The sequence below is a fragment of the Athalia rosae genome, chromosome 1 (assembly GCF_917208135.1).
Source record: "Athalia rosae chromosome 1, iyAthRosa1.1, whole genome shotgun sequence".
NCBI classification, from domain to species: domain Eukaryota; kingdom Metazoa; phylum Arthropoda; class Insecta; order Hymenoptera; family Athaliidae; genus Athalia; species Athalia rosae.
Genome location: NC_064026.1, coordinates 29975133 through 29992862, shown reverse-complemented (window position 1 = coordinate 29992862; position 17730 = coordinate 29975133). Strand labels below are relative to the sequence as shown.

The following is a 17730-nucleotide window of genomic DNA, read 5'->3' as shown; positions in this document are numbered from 1 at the left end:
TTTTTCACTTTTATTATCTCTCCATCACATCTATTTTTATCATTTCAGATAACGAAAAGTCGCGGACGACGTAATAAGGTTAACTATTATAACGCGGATTCCTTGAAATAAACTCGCTGCGATCACAGGTCAACAATCAGATATAAACATATTCTCGTGTATTATACGAGCGCTCCTCGCACGAATCGAGAAAAAATTCAATAATTATTGTATACTACTTTCAATCGCTGGATTTTCTAATCGAGTCCAGTGGAGAGTCGAATGTAAGAATTATTTCGAGAAATTGACAAATTAATGGGTCGTTTTCGAAAATATGGCCAACGTGCTACTGAAACAGAAATAATTAGTTAATTTAATTTTTTTACTGCGAAACTGCCTTCCGTTGTAACGAGCAATTTTTATTTCGCCAGCTAATCGAGTAATTCGCATTCATTGCGTAATCCGTCGTATGTAAATGAGACGTTGAGCGGAAAAATGGTTTTATTTTGTTTCGGTTAGATTACATTGTCGGCAACGCGGATCCTATCTGCGTTACATCTATTTCAGGCAAATATTAATTCGACAGACGATAATGCCCAATTGTCTCCAACTATGAGAAAGACTTTTGAACAACGTTTGGCAACGCTGTCAGATCGAGATACCGAAACCGATGACGGGGGCGGTGAGTCGTCCCGGGGCCTGAACGAACGGTAGCTATACAACAACTTATTGTTAGTTCGGCGTTTGGTCCGACGTCTTGGAAGTGCGACTGCAAATGACACACATAGCGACTCCTAGTGCGTAGCGTAGAACTAGACAAACGAGCATTGTTCGAACAAGGACTTCGATGAACTACTTCGTCAGAAGACCGCCTCGATTACTATACCTCTGTCTTTACAAAGGTGATTGAAAATCACGCTGATTCGCGACGCGGACGATCTGGGTCCTAATTCAGGATATACGCAGCTGCTTAACAGTCGTCGGTTTTGAAAAACTTTCGGATTTTATCGCGGATTCGATCGTAGCGGATATACACCGAATTCCCGCAGATACCCTGAGACAGACGACGGCCGTACACTATATTCTTTCAGCGGCTTCGTTTCGTGGGGGACATCGACCGAGCATTAAGTACTTGGGATTCCACTCGTATCTCTGTTATCCGGGGGCCAGCTCGTCATTTTTGTAACGTGTATATATACATTTTCTTGGGCATCGCCGAATCGCCTATCACCTCGTACACTCCGACGACGACGACGACGAAATACGCATACTTCCGCGTTAACATGCACGCGGTCTAGCGTCATACCTATATCGCGTACAGAGGAAAAACATTGGCAGCGGGTATAGCGTGAGTCCGCGGACCGCACCGCATTGCGCCAACGTGCCGGTATATGACATACCCGAGTCGTCTGTATAGAGTCGCGTCGTACAGGGAACGCCGAATGCCACATGCACCGGCACCGCGTCGTTGTTGATTTTTAACTCTCCTACGCGGGTGCGGTTATACTCTCGATCGCGTTGCATATATTTGCTTCGGTTATGGAAATGGAAGGGATGCGACGACTGCACCTTCGTTTCCCCGGTGCTATACACGTATATTGTTCGACGCGAGGTGTAACGTTGCTTCATTTTTCACAGATCTTTCACCATAGATGGCGAGTAAAGGGAAGAAAAGGGTATCCGGTGACACTGTGACTGCAGATGAGGTAAACAATCGTAGCGACAATCGGCTATTGTCCGAAATGCACAGCAGAGATGAACCCTCGGAGATAAACGCTAAGAGAGGCAACGAACTCGGTAACGACGAGGACCTGGGCGGAGGAACGAAGGACGATGAGAACGACGTCGACGGGGAGGCTGCGATCACCGCATGCGACAAGGTCGGTGGTAAAGAAACCCCCGTAGAAAGCGGCAAAATTTCGAACGGCATCGGTCGCGGCGTTCGGGTGGAGAAAAAAATGTCGGAAGACACGGGCGAGGACGATGAGGAGAACCACAAGGATAAACCTGACGAGAAACACGACAACGATTCATCGACGACGACGACCACCTCCTCCACGACAACGTCGGACGACGAGTCGGAAAGTACGTCGGAGGAAAAGGCCGAACCTTCGAAGGACGGAGGCTCCCCGCCGTCCAAGGATCACTCTCCGAGTTCTAACGAGGTGAAAAAAAAGGACGATCAAGCGGTTAGGGATGCTGGAAAAAACGACGACACGACGGACGACAGCGACATCGAGGATGACCTCATATCGGCGATCAACTACAACACCATTACCTCCCTCGCCGCACTCAAGGACATGCTCCAATCTTCCGGCGAGGACTCGGACGGTGTCGACAGTTTCTTCCATCACTACTTTCTGTCGCACGTCAACCGACTGCCGTCCAGAAATCAAACACACAGTCCCTATCCCTGGGGAAGAAGATTGTCCGAGTGTCGGGAGGAGGACGAATGGGAGGCTGACGAATCAGGTGGGGATCCGCAATGATATACGTGTACCCTTGATACCGATATTCGCATTCTTTCGATGATCTTGCTCATCGCAATGTGCGCGCATACTGATCCGTAACCCACGTACCCGTGTACAACAGTACGTGTGCACGTATCTTTTCTTCGAGCGGAAAGCTGCAAGTTTCTTGTTATTATGTCGCGTCGAGTCACGTTTCTCATTCCTTATATTACGATAGGCGGAAATTAACCGGTGTACGTTGCCGGATTACGTAAGACTATAAATAATATCAATATTATTGTACACCGCGAGGTGAAGTATTCATGGAAGTAAAAAATTATTTGAAAAATAGACGCGCGCGTGAGAAACAATCCTATTGATATTTGAAATCTTTTATCTCGTCGGAACGCACGACGTCTCGCCGTTTGACTTTGATAACGTGAAATATTAATATATCGCGGGTCCGAAAGTGGACGCTCGTATATCTCGTGCTTATTCACTGCGCATACGCCTTTTTGTTTTTGGACGCACGATGTACCGTTGACTGTAGATTCCCAACGAGCGATCGAGCACCAATGTTCCGAAAAGTGAAATTTCCAGCCGTATACATTCGGCAGTTCGGCATAATCGGCATTCACGTGACAATCGATACTTTAATAGAGACACGTGTACGAGAAGGACCTATGCCTCATGAATTTCTTCTTCTATCTCCAAATATTTCGGACAATTTCAAAAGTCCTCCCTATTTTTTTCAGGAAAAAGCGCCGAACCGGCGGGCAGCGGTGCCGCGTTGACGAGGAAGGAGGCGAGATCGTTGATAGCCGCGACAATGGAGAAAACCATGCCCGAAAGCCCGAACAGCGTGTCGTCCAGCTCTTCCTCGTCGGTCGATTCGATATCCGAAAAAGTGGATAGCAAAGAAAGCATCGCCGGGGCGGTCGAACCTCAGGTGCCGACGCCCTCGACGTCGGCGGTCCCTCCCCCGGTGCCGCCGTCAACGTCGGCTTCGAATTTGGCCTCGTCGTCGACGGGCCAGGTCCGGGTAGCCTCGAGCCGGTTCACCACTTCGAAGGCCTCGACTCCATCCACATCCGCTGTGACGTCCCCGACGTCCGTGCAAAAGCCGCCCCTCCGAAGACGGCACACAGCCGGTCCAGGTATGACATTTCCAGCTACCGATCCTCCCAGCTACTCGGCGAGCATGACCTTCTCGAGGACCAGCCCTCTGCCCAGTCCGCACTTGGACAAACGATTCTTCGACTCGAGCCTCATAGAGATGAAGAGTCAGGCGAGCAGCACCAGCACACTCGACTACGACTCGACGGAGGACATATGGGTGCGGAGGGTCGATTTTCTGCAGGAACGAAAACGAAGGGTGAGTATTACTCGGGTGGATGTATTGTCTCTTGACTTCGACTCGCGCTGGTTACGCTGTGTTGCGTCATGGTACGGTTACGTACAACGCGCGACTGTTTTGTTTCGACGTTTTATGCAGAACTTGTGCGTATACGACGATGAGACTAATTGCATCAATTAATTAATTTATCAAGCGCGGGTTTTTTTTTAATCTATCGCGTGTGATCCACTCGGTGCTGCTCGATGTTACAACGACGACGGACTCGTGTACGTTTCATCGTGTCTGCCTTGATGGACGTATGATGTTCGAGCACGCGCGCTGCATGGCGATTGCTTCGAATCGCCGATTGCGAAAAATCGCCAAAGATTATTCATTCTGTATTCAATCATTATTCTCCAGCGTCACTCGAACAATCGATATAACGCCGATTACTGTTCATTGTATACATATACGTTAATCTTGCTGCGCGTCATTTTTCGCATTCAGAAATTTTTTTCCACAAGAGTTTCCGAGTCGCATCGAATCGGAAGTAACTTCGAAGCGAGAAACGAGAGGATCGAGCTGAAAAAAGTGGTGAATATCGTGGAAAAAGTTGGGCGTTATGTACCGGCTGCAGTATGATGCATAATTGATCGTCTGAAAATGAGATTCCTTTCTTGATCCCTGGGCGGAGAAAATTACAAGTTGTACAAGAGTTGCATAACGCTGCGTGGTCACGTGTCATTCACCCCGTATCGATCTCCGCCCCTTTACACCGGGTATGCGGTCGCTTTTCTACCCTGATGAGCTCACTCGTGGGGCTTCGGATGTTCGGTGCAACGCTGGATCGAGACTCGAAATAGATCAATTATTCCCCTAGAAAATATTTACTCTGAAACGCATTTCGGAACAGATAAAATAATGAAATGAAATAACGTGCATTCCGGAGCGAATATCGGTCGCCCGCGCTGCACTGAAAACTACTCCATTTCCACACCGTGCTTTTATGAACTTATGGCGACTCCACTCGGAGCTTCGCAGAACCTTTCGGCGCTTATACTTCTGATACTCACTTATCATAGTCAGGTATGTAGGGATTTTATACCGAATTTTTTATCCTACTTTTTATGGACCTCGAGTACCGAGTTTTTGAATCTTGGCATTGAGAACTCGAGAACGTTTTCTCGTCATTTTTTTCTTCGTTGGGCGAGAGGATAGCACGACGAATTAAATCTCAGATTTTGATTGCGCTGCACTTTTTTCTGCGAAAGATAATCGACAAAATTTTTCGAATCGCGTACGACAAATCGCAAATAGCATCAGACGTCCGTCGTATTCTCGAGAGTCCATCACGACTAAGCATCGTAGGCGACTCCGTCGACCGAGTAGGTGTAAATTTCTAATCAGTTGTTATACGCGGGGATGGGACGATGAGTCGGTTTTAGGTATATTTATCAGTGAGTTCTCAGATCTTGATTGAGGTGTACGTGCGCAGACGAGCTAATTTGCCATTTCACGACAATCCGATACCCTCACGTCTCTGCGCGACCCAATTAATAAAATTGGATCGCATTGTTGTCGTTTGTGATGTTAATGGTCGGTATCTAGTTGTTTCGCAATGGAATCGGCTGTAGTATTTGGCGCGGTGAATACCCGCCTCGGTAGGATTCGTGAATACATTTTCTTGACGTCGTGCGACGATCCTCGGGAAGAATTGCATCAGTCTTACAAGGTTCGCAGACATTTAGTCCTCATAGTTTCGCATGATATTTTAACGCTTCTTGCACAATTTCACCAACAATTTGCGTTACGTCGCAATTATCGCAGATAAGACAGAAGTACTCTTGATCTCGGGCTTTGAATGAATCACGTCATTTAACGGCGCGCGGTCGGACGTTCGGCCTGTACAATGTCACGTTTACTCTGCCAGGTTCTCCGTATGATAGAGTCATCTGTAGATGTATCTAGTTCTGGTATTATGCTTACATTCCACAATAAGATCGTACCGATTTACCTGATATTTATTTGTATCAACCATGTCCGTCGACTCCTGGCTAGCTGGCCTCGCGCGATTCAAAACTTTTCAATCGAATATACTTGTCCCGCCTACACGCGTTACGCTTGCGATTGTAATTAGCGAATGAATGTACACCGTGCAGATTATCAAGAAATATCTGAGATCTTAATTCTCGTTATCGATTACCTTACTACGATGTAGTTTTTTCCCCCATTGCAGGTACGTCGAGTCGACGATACGTTACATTACGTGCAGCCTATATTCTCGCTAGATTTCAGCATGTATATGCGTGGAATGAGTTTCCTTGTAATTATGATTCTGAGGTTCGATCAAATTTTCGCTACAGTATCGGAGCATTGAAATGTATTTCGCTTGCGAAGGTGCAGCGGCATAATATTCGCGGCCTCCTCACGCGACTGAATCGCCCAACAGCGACCCGGTTGAAAGTTATTTTTAGAGATGCATACTTTATTCTGACGTTGATTCTTCGGATAGCGGTTCGCAATTCTTTGGCTAATGGCTATAATTACCAACAATTCATTCGACGGAGACCACTTGAAAATTGGACCATACGTGAATGCATAATCTATTAAAAATGCACCTGCGCAAACCGTTTCGGCCAGTTTACTTTCGCACTTATCTGACAATGAGTATATATATGAGGCATTTTACGTCGAGGCAAAAAACGTTTCAACTTGCTGGTCTCCGATTGCCTCCAAAATTTTTTCGAACATAGTTTTTCCACACCAGAACCCATACCCGAAAGCATATTTGCATCAGAGCTCTCATTTTCAAGTTAGGCATTTTTCGAAATTCACGATTGTAGGACACTGTTCTTATATATTTTGACCCCGGAAACATGAATCCGTTGGCCAAATTAAGCTACGAATTTTTCCTATCCAGATATCTTTGATTTTTTACTTTTTACACTAAAAAATTGGGGATAACTCGATTAATCTTATAGATCGAGTAACTTAGATCATAAATTCGGATTACTGAGATCAAAATAGCATAGACAACTCAATTTTTAACTTGAAGAAACTTTTTCGACGTCTCGAGGGATCTCAGAAATCATAGTTAGACCACTTCATAGAGCCAACAGTCAAAATTTCCAATAGCTACGGTTTATGAACAAAATCCGTGACCACGAAAACACGTCTCGGAAATTTTTATTCTATCGTCAAATTCCGATCATTCGTTCCGAGCTCGAGCGCTCTCCATCTCGTTCGTATTTCTACCGCTCCGCGGCGTACTGCTCCGCGGCATACCGCCGCGTCTCGTCTCTCTGCGCCGTGCTCACGCCCCGTTGAGGTTTCTCGCAACGGAATCCCTTTCTAAAAAGAATCACCCAAATGCAGTCGGTAGATCAGTCGGTAGCGAGCTCCGGCTCGGTCGTCTCAAGGCGAACCCACGTCGCTCCTCGCGACACCCAATTTTTACATGTGCGTCGGGCTTTCCGACAGCCGGCACGTGCCGCAATTCAAACATAATTTATAGTTTTTAAATAGACGACGAGGTGTGAAATTCCTTTCCTGATTTTTTTCTTGCCCCTATTGTTAGCAGGTGTCAGATGAGCTGTCATCACCTGATTAAGATCTTGTTCACACCTCGTAAATGGATTACTCCTTTCATCCACCTGATCGGCGGCATTCCTTTCCGGTATGTCTGCGAATTCTATGTAACCGCAGACCGTTCAAGGAAGTAAATATGTGCGAAATCAGTACATATTTAAATGGTTCAGGGTACACCCAACGAAATCAGTTCTGTCCCATTCTGCCATACTAAAGCGTGGGCTCAGAGTTCAGTATCAGAGACACTAAGTGTACAAAAAAAAAAAAAAAATACTAATAATTTTTTTTCATGCACTGCGTTATTATACGTCATTAAAGAGAGACGGACAATCTATTCATTAATTTTCGAGCTCACGATAATTAACACCATTTTTTCGTCTTTGCTGAAATTATTGTTAGTTCATTTCTGACCCAATAGTTAAATCTATTAATAGTTATATTAAGATTTGGTTTTGACGTGAAATACTCCGTACATATCTTCACGTAGAACTTGACACTCATCTTGAGGTCGTATGAACGCATTACGCACGGTTATATTGTATAATAATGCAAACATCGTACACTGTATACGAACACCGTATTATGCTACGTCCAGAGCCTCTTCACCACTAATATTCCAGTTATTTTTGTACCCATTTTGAGCACGTGCGCATTAACTTCGAAGCATGCCTTCTAATTTGATTATATGCCGTTGCTCGTGATAACGCGGCATAATCGATTGGCCCCCACTAATCTCAATCGCGTCTCAATTGGTCAATTGTCCGATCAACTGTAATTCTACCACATCTTCATGGTGCGGTCCAAGCTGCTTCTGCTTGGCCACCATAAACGAACTACTCCTCCTCACGTAGAGCAGTGCGTACAATACCATCGCGTCTACACCGACGTTACTTCATAAGTATGTTAACTAACTACATGTGTGTTTGTGAATATGAAGTGCAGTATAACCCACAGCATTTTGTACCGTAAGATCAAGGAGGACGTTGCCTTCTCGTGACAGTTTCAGAATCGTTGGCTCCTCGACCGGACGTCTATCGAGACTGGCTCGCGTAAACCTCCCTCAATGTTATTCCATGGATTACCTTTAAAATCCTAATTAAGGGCTAATTCGCGACTCCCCCTGACTATTCTTATCGTCGACTGACAAAAATTATACGCGTCACATACAACAATCTGTCGTTGTTCTTTCGATATCCGGATATCTATTTATCAGCGAATGATCGCGCTGAACGTAATCTTATAATTCGTGCGCATGAGAATCGGCATATAGTAGCGCACGAGTTACTCGACATTATCGAATGCTCGCGATAGCAACGGCGTGTAAAATTTCCCGAGTTTTCTTCGACTGATTCCAAGGTATGGCTCTCGATCACGAGTACGCGAAATTCTTTAACAGTGCAACAGTAAAACATTTCTCGGTTACTCTGCAAATAAATAGGTGATCGTGCGCGAAAATTCGTGCGTCAGTTGAACAAGAGTGATAGAAAAAGTTTGTTCTGTAGGTGATATATCGCAGGTGACATATGCTGGTAAAAATTTTGTGAAAATAATATCGGATAACGATCCAGATTCACAAATAAGTATGTTCGTGTTAGGTTGCGACACGTTTCCTTCGGAACGAAAACCAATCCTTCACCGACGAGGCAACGTTATAAAGGTAACCCCATCGTCCTTTGATTCTATTCGAATCTGATTGCAAAATAAAAATGTTCTTCGTATTCAGCGCATCGGAAGCAGAGTCGTTATTCGCGAGCAGGGAGTACAGATAAAGCATATACCGTGCGAAATTCTTGAAACAGACTAAAATTCGGTCACATAATTATCTACGTCACGATCGATATAATTTATCTCTAATCGCCTCAAACGAATTCCCATGTGTCGAGTCTTGTTCGATTAACGTCAAGGTGATGCATCGAAACAACGATGGTCTGGTTTTATCAGAATCTCCGAGGACATGCTTTTTAAGCGTCGAACGGTTAATTGAAAAAGCGTGTTAGCAAACGCCTCAATCATATCTGACGTATTCGTATCATGTGGCGTTGGCGTTTGCGTTGGCGTTGGCGCGTTAGCTGCTGGGTTTGATTACACTCGCATAGATTGCTCGAGACTTGCTTGCTCGTTACCGCCAATTGACCGCTTCGTCGCCGTCCCACCCATTACTTCAATGTCCGCATTCTCTGCGGATTCCTAAAGATATTCGTATTCACCGTGCACCGAATGCGGTGCACGGTGTACCGCATTGTGCAGCCCGGTCATTTATTAGTTTTGACGACGTGTTTCAGGAACTCGGATCGCAGCCGCTTCCGACGATCGTAACCGAGGATGTCGATGGATCCGGACAATCCGGACATGACCAAGGTCACAGACCACGTGCCGGTAAGCGTAGATCGAACGTCAACTCCGAACCATCGCGAAAATAATGATAAAGGTATTCTCATATCGAGGGCATGGAATTAAAGCTCGTTCGTTACGTTTCAGGAACCTGGGGATCGCACTCCCGGAATATTAAGAAAGCCTCCACCGGTAGTGCCCCTGCCTCGGGTAAATCGACACCGTCGTCTCAGCAACCCGCGGAACAGTCTGGTAAGATACAGATTCGAAAAACTTCTGGGACGCGGTCGGGTTCGACCAGTCGCAGCAATAGTACCGAACGTCGGAAGAGCGGCGACGATACGGCAAGTCCAACGAGGAAACCGGCCTTGTTCGACGCTTTCAGACCAAGGAGCAAATCGGACGCCAGTAAAACGAGAAAACCCAGTATTATTACGAATATGAAAAACGCTGTCCAGGTAACTGTCTATTCGAATTCACAATATTGCCGTATGCAAATGTAACTATGGTCGTACACTGAAAACAGAAAAGGTTGTCCTGTTTGAGAATAACGACGACAGATTCAAACAGATTAATGTTTATCATTCAGTGCCACGTGAAACCACAAGTCTATAATCTACGGTTTTAATCTTGGCTCCATCTTAAGATAGATTTATCTTTTTCGTATATTCAATATTCGAGAGATATTTCAAGCTTTCGATAACTTTTTCGGCTCATCGAAGAATGATTCACGCGATTCGCTTAACCGGTTTTGATATTTTCCGCAGCATTCTTTGCATCGAAGTTCGCACGGGAGTTCTTCTTCGGACGTCCACTCTGACAAGGATCACCCCCACAAAGATCACAAGGATCACAAGGATCACAAGGACCACAAGGACCACAAAGATCATAGAGATAGTAAGGACTACCACAAAGACTCTCACGGCAAGGATCAAAGTTCCAGGCCCAGAGCTGGATCGGAGAGCAGTCGTAACCCCGTCAGCAAAGTGATGGATCTCATCCGACATCGAAGTCACAGCGCCGTCAGTGCGGAGGACAAACGAAAAGCGGTGAGTTTTCGTTGAGATTTTTTTCGGAAATTCGGTGAAAAACTGTAGGACGAATCTTCATTCGATTCGTTTTCGTAGAACGAACGTTCGCTTTCGAAGTAGGGAATCACTAGTTACAGACGTGGATCGCAGCCTTATCGACGATCAACTTTGCCTTACCGACGCGTCGCCAAAGGCCAAAGTCTTTCGTTTCTGACTAGAATCTCAGCATCATCGCGGATGAGCCTTTATTCCACTGGGAGACCTACCCCGATGCGGCAATTTTGTTTCGGAATACCCGTGCAACCGCAAAAATCGCGTACAGAATTATCGCCTTTTTTCAGTCGAAAAAAATGTACTTTCGACGTAGAAATAGAAAGAAAAAAGGTATGCGAAAATTATCAACTTGACGTGGCTCGACGATTTTTCGTACGCGAGAAAATTATTCCTTTCATTGCGATATCCGAGCGAACATGTCTTTTTTCTATATGTATAGCGCGACAAGGTGAAAAGAAAACGTTGCGAGACAAATTTACAATGTTTGACGAACGATAAGCGCGGCTGTTGATGATTTACTCGGCATCAACGATGGACCGAAATAACGTCGTTTTCAGAGCCGTGATTAATTTAGCATAATTACTTCTCGGAGCCTCCCCAAGTTCCCGCGGCTCTTTGTTAATTGGAAATTTGACGCATTCGGCGAGTCCTCGTAAATTATAGGATAAAAGTTGAAAACAAGCACACCGAATATGCGATATCGCGCATTATTCAAAGCTTCGATAGAATTGTAAAGCTTTCATTAAAATTATGACGAAGGATAGATCGAATCCGAAACCGAGTGAATCGAAAGCCTATCGCTCGTCACCTGTGCTTCTCACTTGCAACTGCTCGCGATATCTTCCGACCCACATCAGCCGATGGGTGTAAAAATATACGCTACATCCATTACAACGCCGCTATTTCAAGTCTCCAAATACGCTGCAGGGTACCACTTGTTAGACAAATTATGACAGTTTTGCCATGCCAACCCCGGCTTTCGAAACCTACGTATAAACTCATTGCGTGTCGCGTTATCTCGGTAGCGTTAATTGATGCGGTTAAACGGTTGTTCAAACATGGCACCGCCCGATAGACTACGAGTAAATAGATAGCGTAATAGAAGAACAGACGGGTACCACCCGCACACACGTTCACTTTTGTGCCTACATTGAGCTACGGTAAATATATATATATACATATATATACATGTACGAAGAGCCAAGGTTGTAATTTATCCATAAATCCTGTACATCGTGTACAACGCATACATGTATACAACGTACACCTTATACCTATGTGCGTACGCTCCGAAGGAGAAAACGTGCGTGGTGCGGAGAAAAGTACGTTACGGAGATAGGGAAAAAAAGCAGAGCACGGAACAAGCTCGCGTATTCAAATTGCATCACGATATTCCCTCTTTTCGATAAAAAAAAAAGTACTTATTTCCGTACAACTCGTACATGTTTACGAAGAAAGTCGACGCTCGACGTACAGGGTTCAACGAACGGGTGCGAAGTTGACGGTAATTGTGAGTTGAAATCACGTGAGAATTACGACGATATCCTACGCAGTTCTGAATTACATTCGCCGCATGTTTACATGCGACAATATCGGAAGTTTCGGATTAGGAAATATTTCGTTTGCAGAAAATTGTGTGGTTACGCAGCACCAATCGCTCGATCGTTTCGCCTGTTCGCCGAGCAAAGTTATACAATTTTTTTTCGTACCGTAATCGATGATATACGTATGCATAAATGTACGTACGCATATTTACGAATATTCAAAGCGACGGTAGCAGATAGCAGAATTAATGCATTCACATCATACGATACCGCGTTTAATGCGGGTGTCATCGTATAACTGCTGTTGAAATTTATATATACTCGGGGTACGTGTACACACGAATTTTCTAGTGGGAGGGGATCGACGTAAGTAAGTATCGCGTACGTACGGCGATGGTAGGGATCGCGGTTACAACGGAGGAGACCGGCTCACGTTGGCAATAAGTTTGTACGTCGTACTGACTTATGCTCGCAATCAGTTCCAGTTCCGAGTCATACTCCGAGCGTCGCGGTTCAAGTCGATTCCCCCGACTATATGTACATGTTACCCCTCTGTACCACTTTGCTGCACTCTTTGTCGCGTATCCGATCGTTCGAGTCGAGAGTTTAAATTTGACCGGATGACAAGCGCGCGCGTGCGATCGTCGCGACCTTCTCGGTAATTTTCGATCGACGTGTGTCCGCGGTATCGTCTTCCAAGAGACGACAATGGTTACCTGGTCCGCGTCCCGTTTTCATTAATTTCCGATCGTGTCGATTTTTCCATCGACGATCATTTTCGTGTGTCACAAGCGCGCTACGCGGCGGTAGTACGGATTTTGAGGTCACGCTACCCAATACGCGATACAGAAAATGAATACCCTCGAATACGTTAACACAGTGCCGAACGAGATTCGATAGCGTAGAGACGCGTAGATACGTCTGGCGAATTATCGTTATACTTATGTTTGAACAAACAACTCCGGCCCTTGTGTCTGCTGTGTTCGTTAAAAATATAGTTGGCAATGTGAATCGAATGTGGTATTGTAATTCATTTGCCAGAAATGTGCCGACGTTATACAGATTTTGTACACCGGTTAACGTCACTCTTCGATCGGTGATTCTTTTTACCTTATTTTCAACGTCGCGTCTTTGGTAAAACTTATATTAAAAAAAGAAAAAAAAAAAAGGAAGCGGTGCGATTTATTTTCATGCTGCACAAGTGACACGTGAGTTCAGATTTCCCGGTGCGCACCGTCGTAGCACAGCCTTGTACACCCTTGAACCTGTTCGTATGTCACGTAACGTACAACGCTTACATTGCACTGAACTGCGATTAATCAATTACCAATTTTCGTTCAAGGACGGAGCGAACGATTCGCTCTCCGTTCGCTTTTTAAATTCCGATTCGCAAAATCTCTCTCGTACGATTATTATACACATGTATAGAGACGCTTCCTTGTTATACACTCGTGATCAGCTGATGAAAACAATGCCGTTGAATTAAAAGTCGGCCACCGCTGTAATTGCGCAACATGTGTTCGATATTTTTGCGGGTCCCTAACTGCCAAGACAAATATTCTCAATATACTCGATGGATGTATATTCAATTGCGAGTATACGTGGTAGATTATTTAGCATTCGTTACCTATAAACGCCGCGTCGCTTGTGCCGGTGTGTGACGCACGTCCGTACGAACACTTCGCGAATTTCTACGATCTCGGGAGAGCACGTCTCGTCAACTCTTACGTGCCGTGATACAAAGTCCCCGGAATTCGTTATAACCAACGCGTACGTAGGTACGTACGTACGTACATCCGATATCTCGGGACATCGTCTCACCTCACTTTCGCGCGCCCCGGTATCATCTCGTCGTCAGATTTCCGTTACACCTCGAAAGTTTGACGGGTTGTAACTGCAGGTAGTATACGAGTACTTTACCTATATGTTTAGCCTTTGACTTAGCACAGCATTGCCAACACGCGTGACGATGACGTTTGCAGCTGCGGTAAATTGTGAAGAAGGTCACGTCGATTTGCGCTATATGTATAACAGAAGCCGTGTATACGTACGCGATAATATAATCCTATATACCGGTAATTTAAACGTGATCCCCGTTCCAACTTTACGTGAACTCGCAATCAAACTAACGATATACACAGTTGCGACGACAATTCTCCACCTCTTTTCGATAGTTTGTTTAGAAGTTTATTTTATTTCTGGACTTATGGTACACGGAATGGGAATGGTCAATGTGGACGAGAATAGAATCCAACACTTCGCTAACTCGCGCACAAATTTATACTTTCGAACAATTATTGACATAGGATACAACTGTATACGTATACACCACTGTATTACAGTTTGAGCGTGATGTGCGATAATTACTATTCCAATTTTTTACCAGCGGTCTGTTTATTTGTTCTCCTATCGTACGCGAACAGTATAATTCTTTATCACTTTGTTTTCAATCGTACTGCAGACGATATAGGTATAACGTGTGGGGGCTGAACTGTACGAAGTGTCCGTATCATTCGTAACTACTCGCGACTCGTGTGCCACCGAATAGATTAAGCACATGCGGCAACGCATTTATTTATTTATTTTATTTTATTTTTTTTTTCACGTGCTTGGGCTAGTTCGACGCCGAATGTTGTTATTCCTTGAGAAAATTAACGAGTGATCCATCGCGTCGTATTGCAGACGAACGTGCAGTTTTGTTAATATAGCGCTGCAATCAGACAGGTTGCACAACGAGAAAATTCGCACATGTATATGACAGTATGTCGTTCACTGTACCGCAGCTGTTGCTCATCTGGCGAATTAATTGCAAATTAATTACCATACGACTAGGATAGGATGATCCGGGTTATCATCAACGACGTGGAAATTCTACACGAGGTTAACGCGAATCTTATTAGCATCGAGTATCGGTAAAATGGTACGGATGTCCATTTTTTTTTTCCGTTTTTTTCGTTTTTTCTTCGTTTCTTTTTCGTTGAATAAAGGTAATCTTTTTCAACCGTCACCCCAACGATGATCGTACGATATGTAACCCAGGGTTACCAACAATACGACATTTGCAATTGAAATTGAAAAGCTGTTTACTCGTTCACGTGACAACGGTGCACGGTATACGCGCATATGTGTGTAATACAGGTTTGCATTCAATATCTCTCGAATACGAAGCTCCGTACGTACGAACACGTTTCCACGCACACCCACAACCTGCGACTAGCGGACTTCTGTAACGTATTATTTTTCCTTTCATTTTCAATCATCTTTTATTCCCTCTTCTTTTCTATTCTTCTTTTCTTCGTCTCTTTCATTCTTTCGTTCCCTTATATACTATCGCTTATTTTTTTTCACATTATACGTCCGCATATTCGCAGGGGGGGAGGGTTGTCACCGATCGGTCAACAAAGCTTGTCACAGCTGTGAATCAAATCGTCGATAATCCGGTTACGACGAACGTTGCGTCATAAACATAAGATCGAGTTCAGTGCATCGAGTCGAACGCGAGGGTGCTGTACGGTTTATTCGTCCATAATTGTAATAATGATATTAATGTGCAAGGTTCGCTACAATATTCAAGTTCGATATACACGAAGGGAACGAAGCACGACAGTCGAGCGGTCGTCTTAACAACTTTATAATTAGATACCATTTTCCTAACATCACGTAAGTCCGCTTCCGGCTCTTCCGCGCGATGACGAGTCACGTTATCAAAACGTATTTTCACAGAGTCTCCGCATACTCTTATCGCAAATAATAAATACACGGTAGCCACAATAATGCGCAGACGAAGAAAATTACATTGATCTTCGCCGAAGAATATCGCTTTTATACCAGAGACTTATAAATAAAGTGAGTTTAATTGTGTCGGCTGTTGCCTCCGACGTGAGATTCGAAAGAATCCCAACGTTGTTATTTCAAAAATAAATCAGTAACCTAGATAAACAATCGAGGCAGCCGCAAAATCTATCGCGAAAATGTCGTCGTATTTTCGATGGATTAAAAGTGGGAAAAAAGACGGCGATTATCTCGGATCCAGCATTAAACCAAGGAGTCGATCTTTGGATTCGAGAAGCCTCGAAGCGTCCGGTGTCCGTCTGATACTGCAAAACGTAATTCTCACCTCGATTTTCCTCTCTTACGAGTAAACGACCTCAGATTTTTTACCTAAGTTTTCATTTTCACGTTTTTCTTTTCTCTTTGTTCCAGAGAGCAGCGGCACAGCATCAACAAATAGCGGCCCAGAGTAAGTACGCAATTTTCACATCAGTCGGATCATCGTCCGAACACCCCCCCTGAAATTCATCCCTCCACCTCGTCTAGTTTCTTACGTTACACTCATTGTTTTTTTTTATTTCGCAAATTCCGGTATGAGACTTTTAACGCTTCGCGAATGCCTGGTATCACCTGCGTAATCCACATATCGCCGAATATCGATGCTTCCTATCGTGTAAGCAAACAGAGCAATTATTCGTCGGCTAGCCGATAAAAACGGAGTGCTTCCTGGAGTTTGGCGTGTTTCGCGTGCGACGTCGCGACGCTCGTTGATCAAATCGTGCAAAACCGTGCGCTCTGGAGGGATCTCGCGGAGTCTCCCTCCGTCCGCCAGCATCCCACCTCCGTCGTATGCCTCTGCGACGGGAGTGACGCGAACGATATTAAGCACGAGGGTACTACTCCGGGGGTGGGGCACGCCGGCGCACCACGCGGCGTCGCATAACGAGGGAGTTCGTTCCGAACCGATTCCCCCTGCACATTTGCACAGTCCTCGTGGCTTCGATGCGGACGGTCACGTACGATTCTCTTTGCTCTTACGGACGACACGCGAGCAACGGCAAATCACGTTGAATTTTCTTCCGTTTCGCGGATTATATCGTGTGAACGGGATATAACGTTTACAACTCCGTATCAATAACGATTGGTTCGTTTCTACGAGTTTGTACAGTGATCTACGGTAGACCTAGTTTCGACGATTCGTTTATCGTTAATCGTCACCGATAACGTGCACGTGGTGTGATTGAGCGGGTAATAATTGGGGCGAACTCGCCTTCCTCGAGGAATTTTCTCTAAAGTACCCTTCCGTACTGTGAACTACGGCGATCCTACCGATGCGATCTCAGGGATGAGGAAAAATCCGGCAGTGCAACGCTACCGCATATCGACCGCGTGAGGAGAAAAAGTGACGAAACAACCCCCTCGTATGTAGTGGCGTGCATCGCGTATGTGTGAATCCATCGGTGCATTTCGTGCCTATTTCCCCAGCAAATCATACCAGCCGTGCTGCTCGAGTTTTTCAATTTTAACTGACACGAGTTTCCGACGAAAGGTTGAGATTGTGTGACGCGATACATTCGTAGCACATCCGACAGTCAATTTCACCCCGGAATTGCATCTGTATATCTCGCCGATTCGCGTTTCTACCT

The 17730-nt window shown here is 45.0% G+C and overlaps 2 protein-coding genes across 3 annotated transcripts in view; both read left to right on the top strand.

Annotated features, from left to right (window-relative positions):
* Positions 1-17730, top strand: part of LOC105683698 (dentin sialophosphoprotein) — a 47430-nt gene that overhangs the window by 8297 nt on the left and 21403 nt on the right. For both annotated transcript variants that reach the window (XM_012396470.3, XM_048648765.1), the window contains exons 2-7: positions 1618-2451; positions 3185-3804; positions 9636-9729; positions 9832-10142; positions 10452-10733; positions 16517-16553. In XM_012396470.3, coding sequence (XP_012251893.2) covers positions 1632-2451; positions 3185-3804; positions 9636-9729; positions 9832-10142; positions 10452-10733; positions 16517-16553 — 2164 coding nt within the window. In that variant the 5' untranslated portion in view covers positions 1618-1631. The remainder of the gene's footprint in view (positions 1-1617; positions 2452-3184; positions 3805-9635; positions 9730-9831; positions 10143-10451; positions 10734-16516; positions 16554-17730) is intronic.
* LOC125499715 lies at positions 12706-16277 on the top strand. The gene is made up of 3 exons (XM_048648867.1): positions 12706-13447; positions 15869-15973; positions 16037-16277. The coding sequence occupies exons 1-3, from the start codon at positions 13257-13259 to the stop codon at positions 16062-16064; spliced, it is 324 nt and encodes a 107-aa protein (XP_048504824.1). The 5' UTR covers positions 12706-13256; the 3' UTR covers positions 16065-16277.

Excerpts from the sequence above, each read along its gene's own strand:
- LOC125499715 (XM_048648867.1), top strand. The coding sequence starts at position 13,257 with ATGTTTGAACAAACAACTCCGGCCCTTGTGTCTGCTGTGTTCGTTAAA. Across the intron at positions 13,448-15,868 it reads TTTTCAACGTCGCGTCTTTG|GTTCGCTACAATATTCAAGT; the intron begins GTAAAACTTATA and ends TTAATGTGCAAG. Across the intron at positions 15,974-16,036 it reads TACCATTTTCCTAACATCAC|AGTCTCCGCATACTCTTATC; the intron begins GTAAGTCCGCTT and ends GTATTTTCACAG.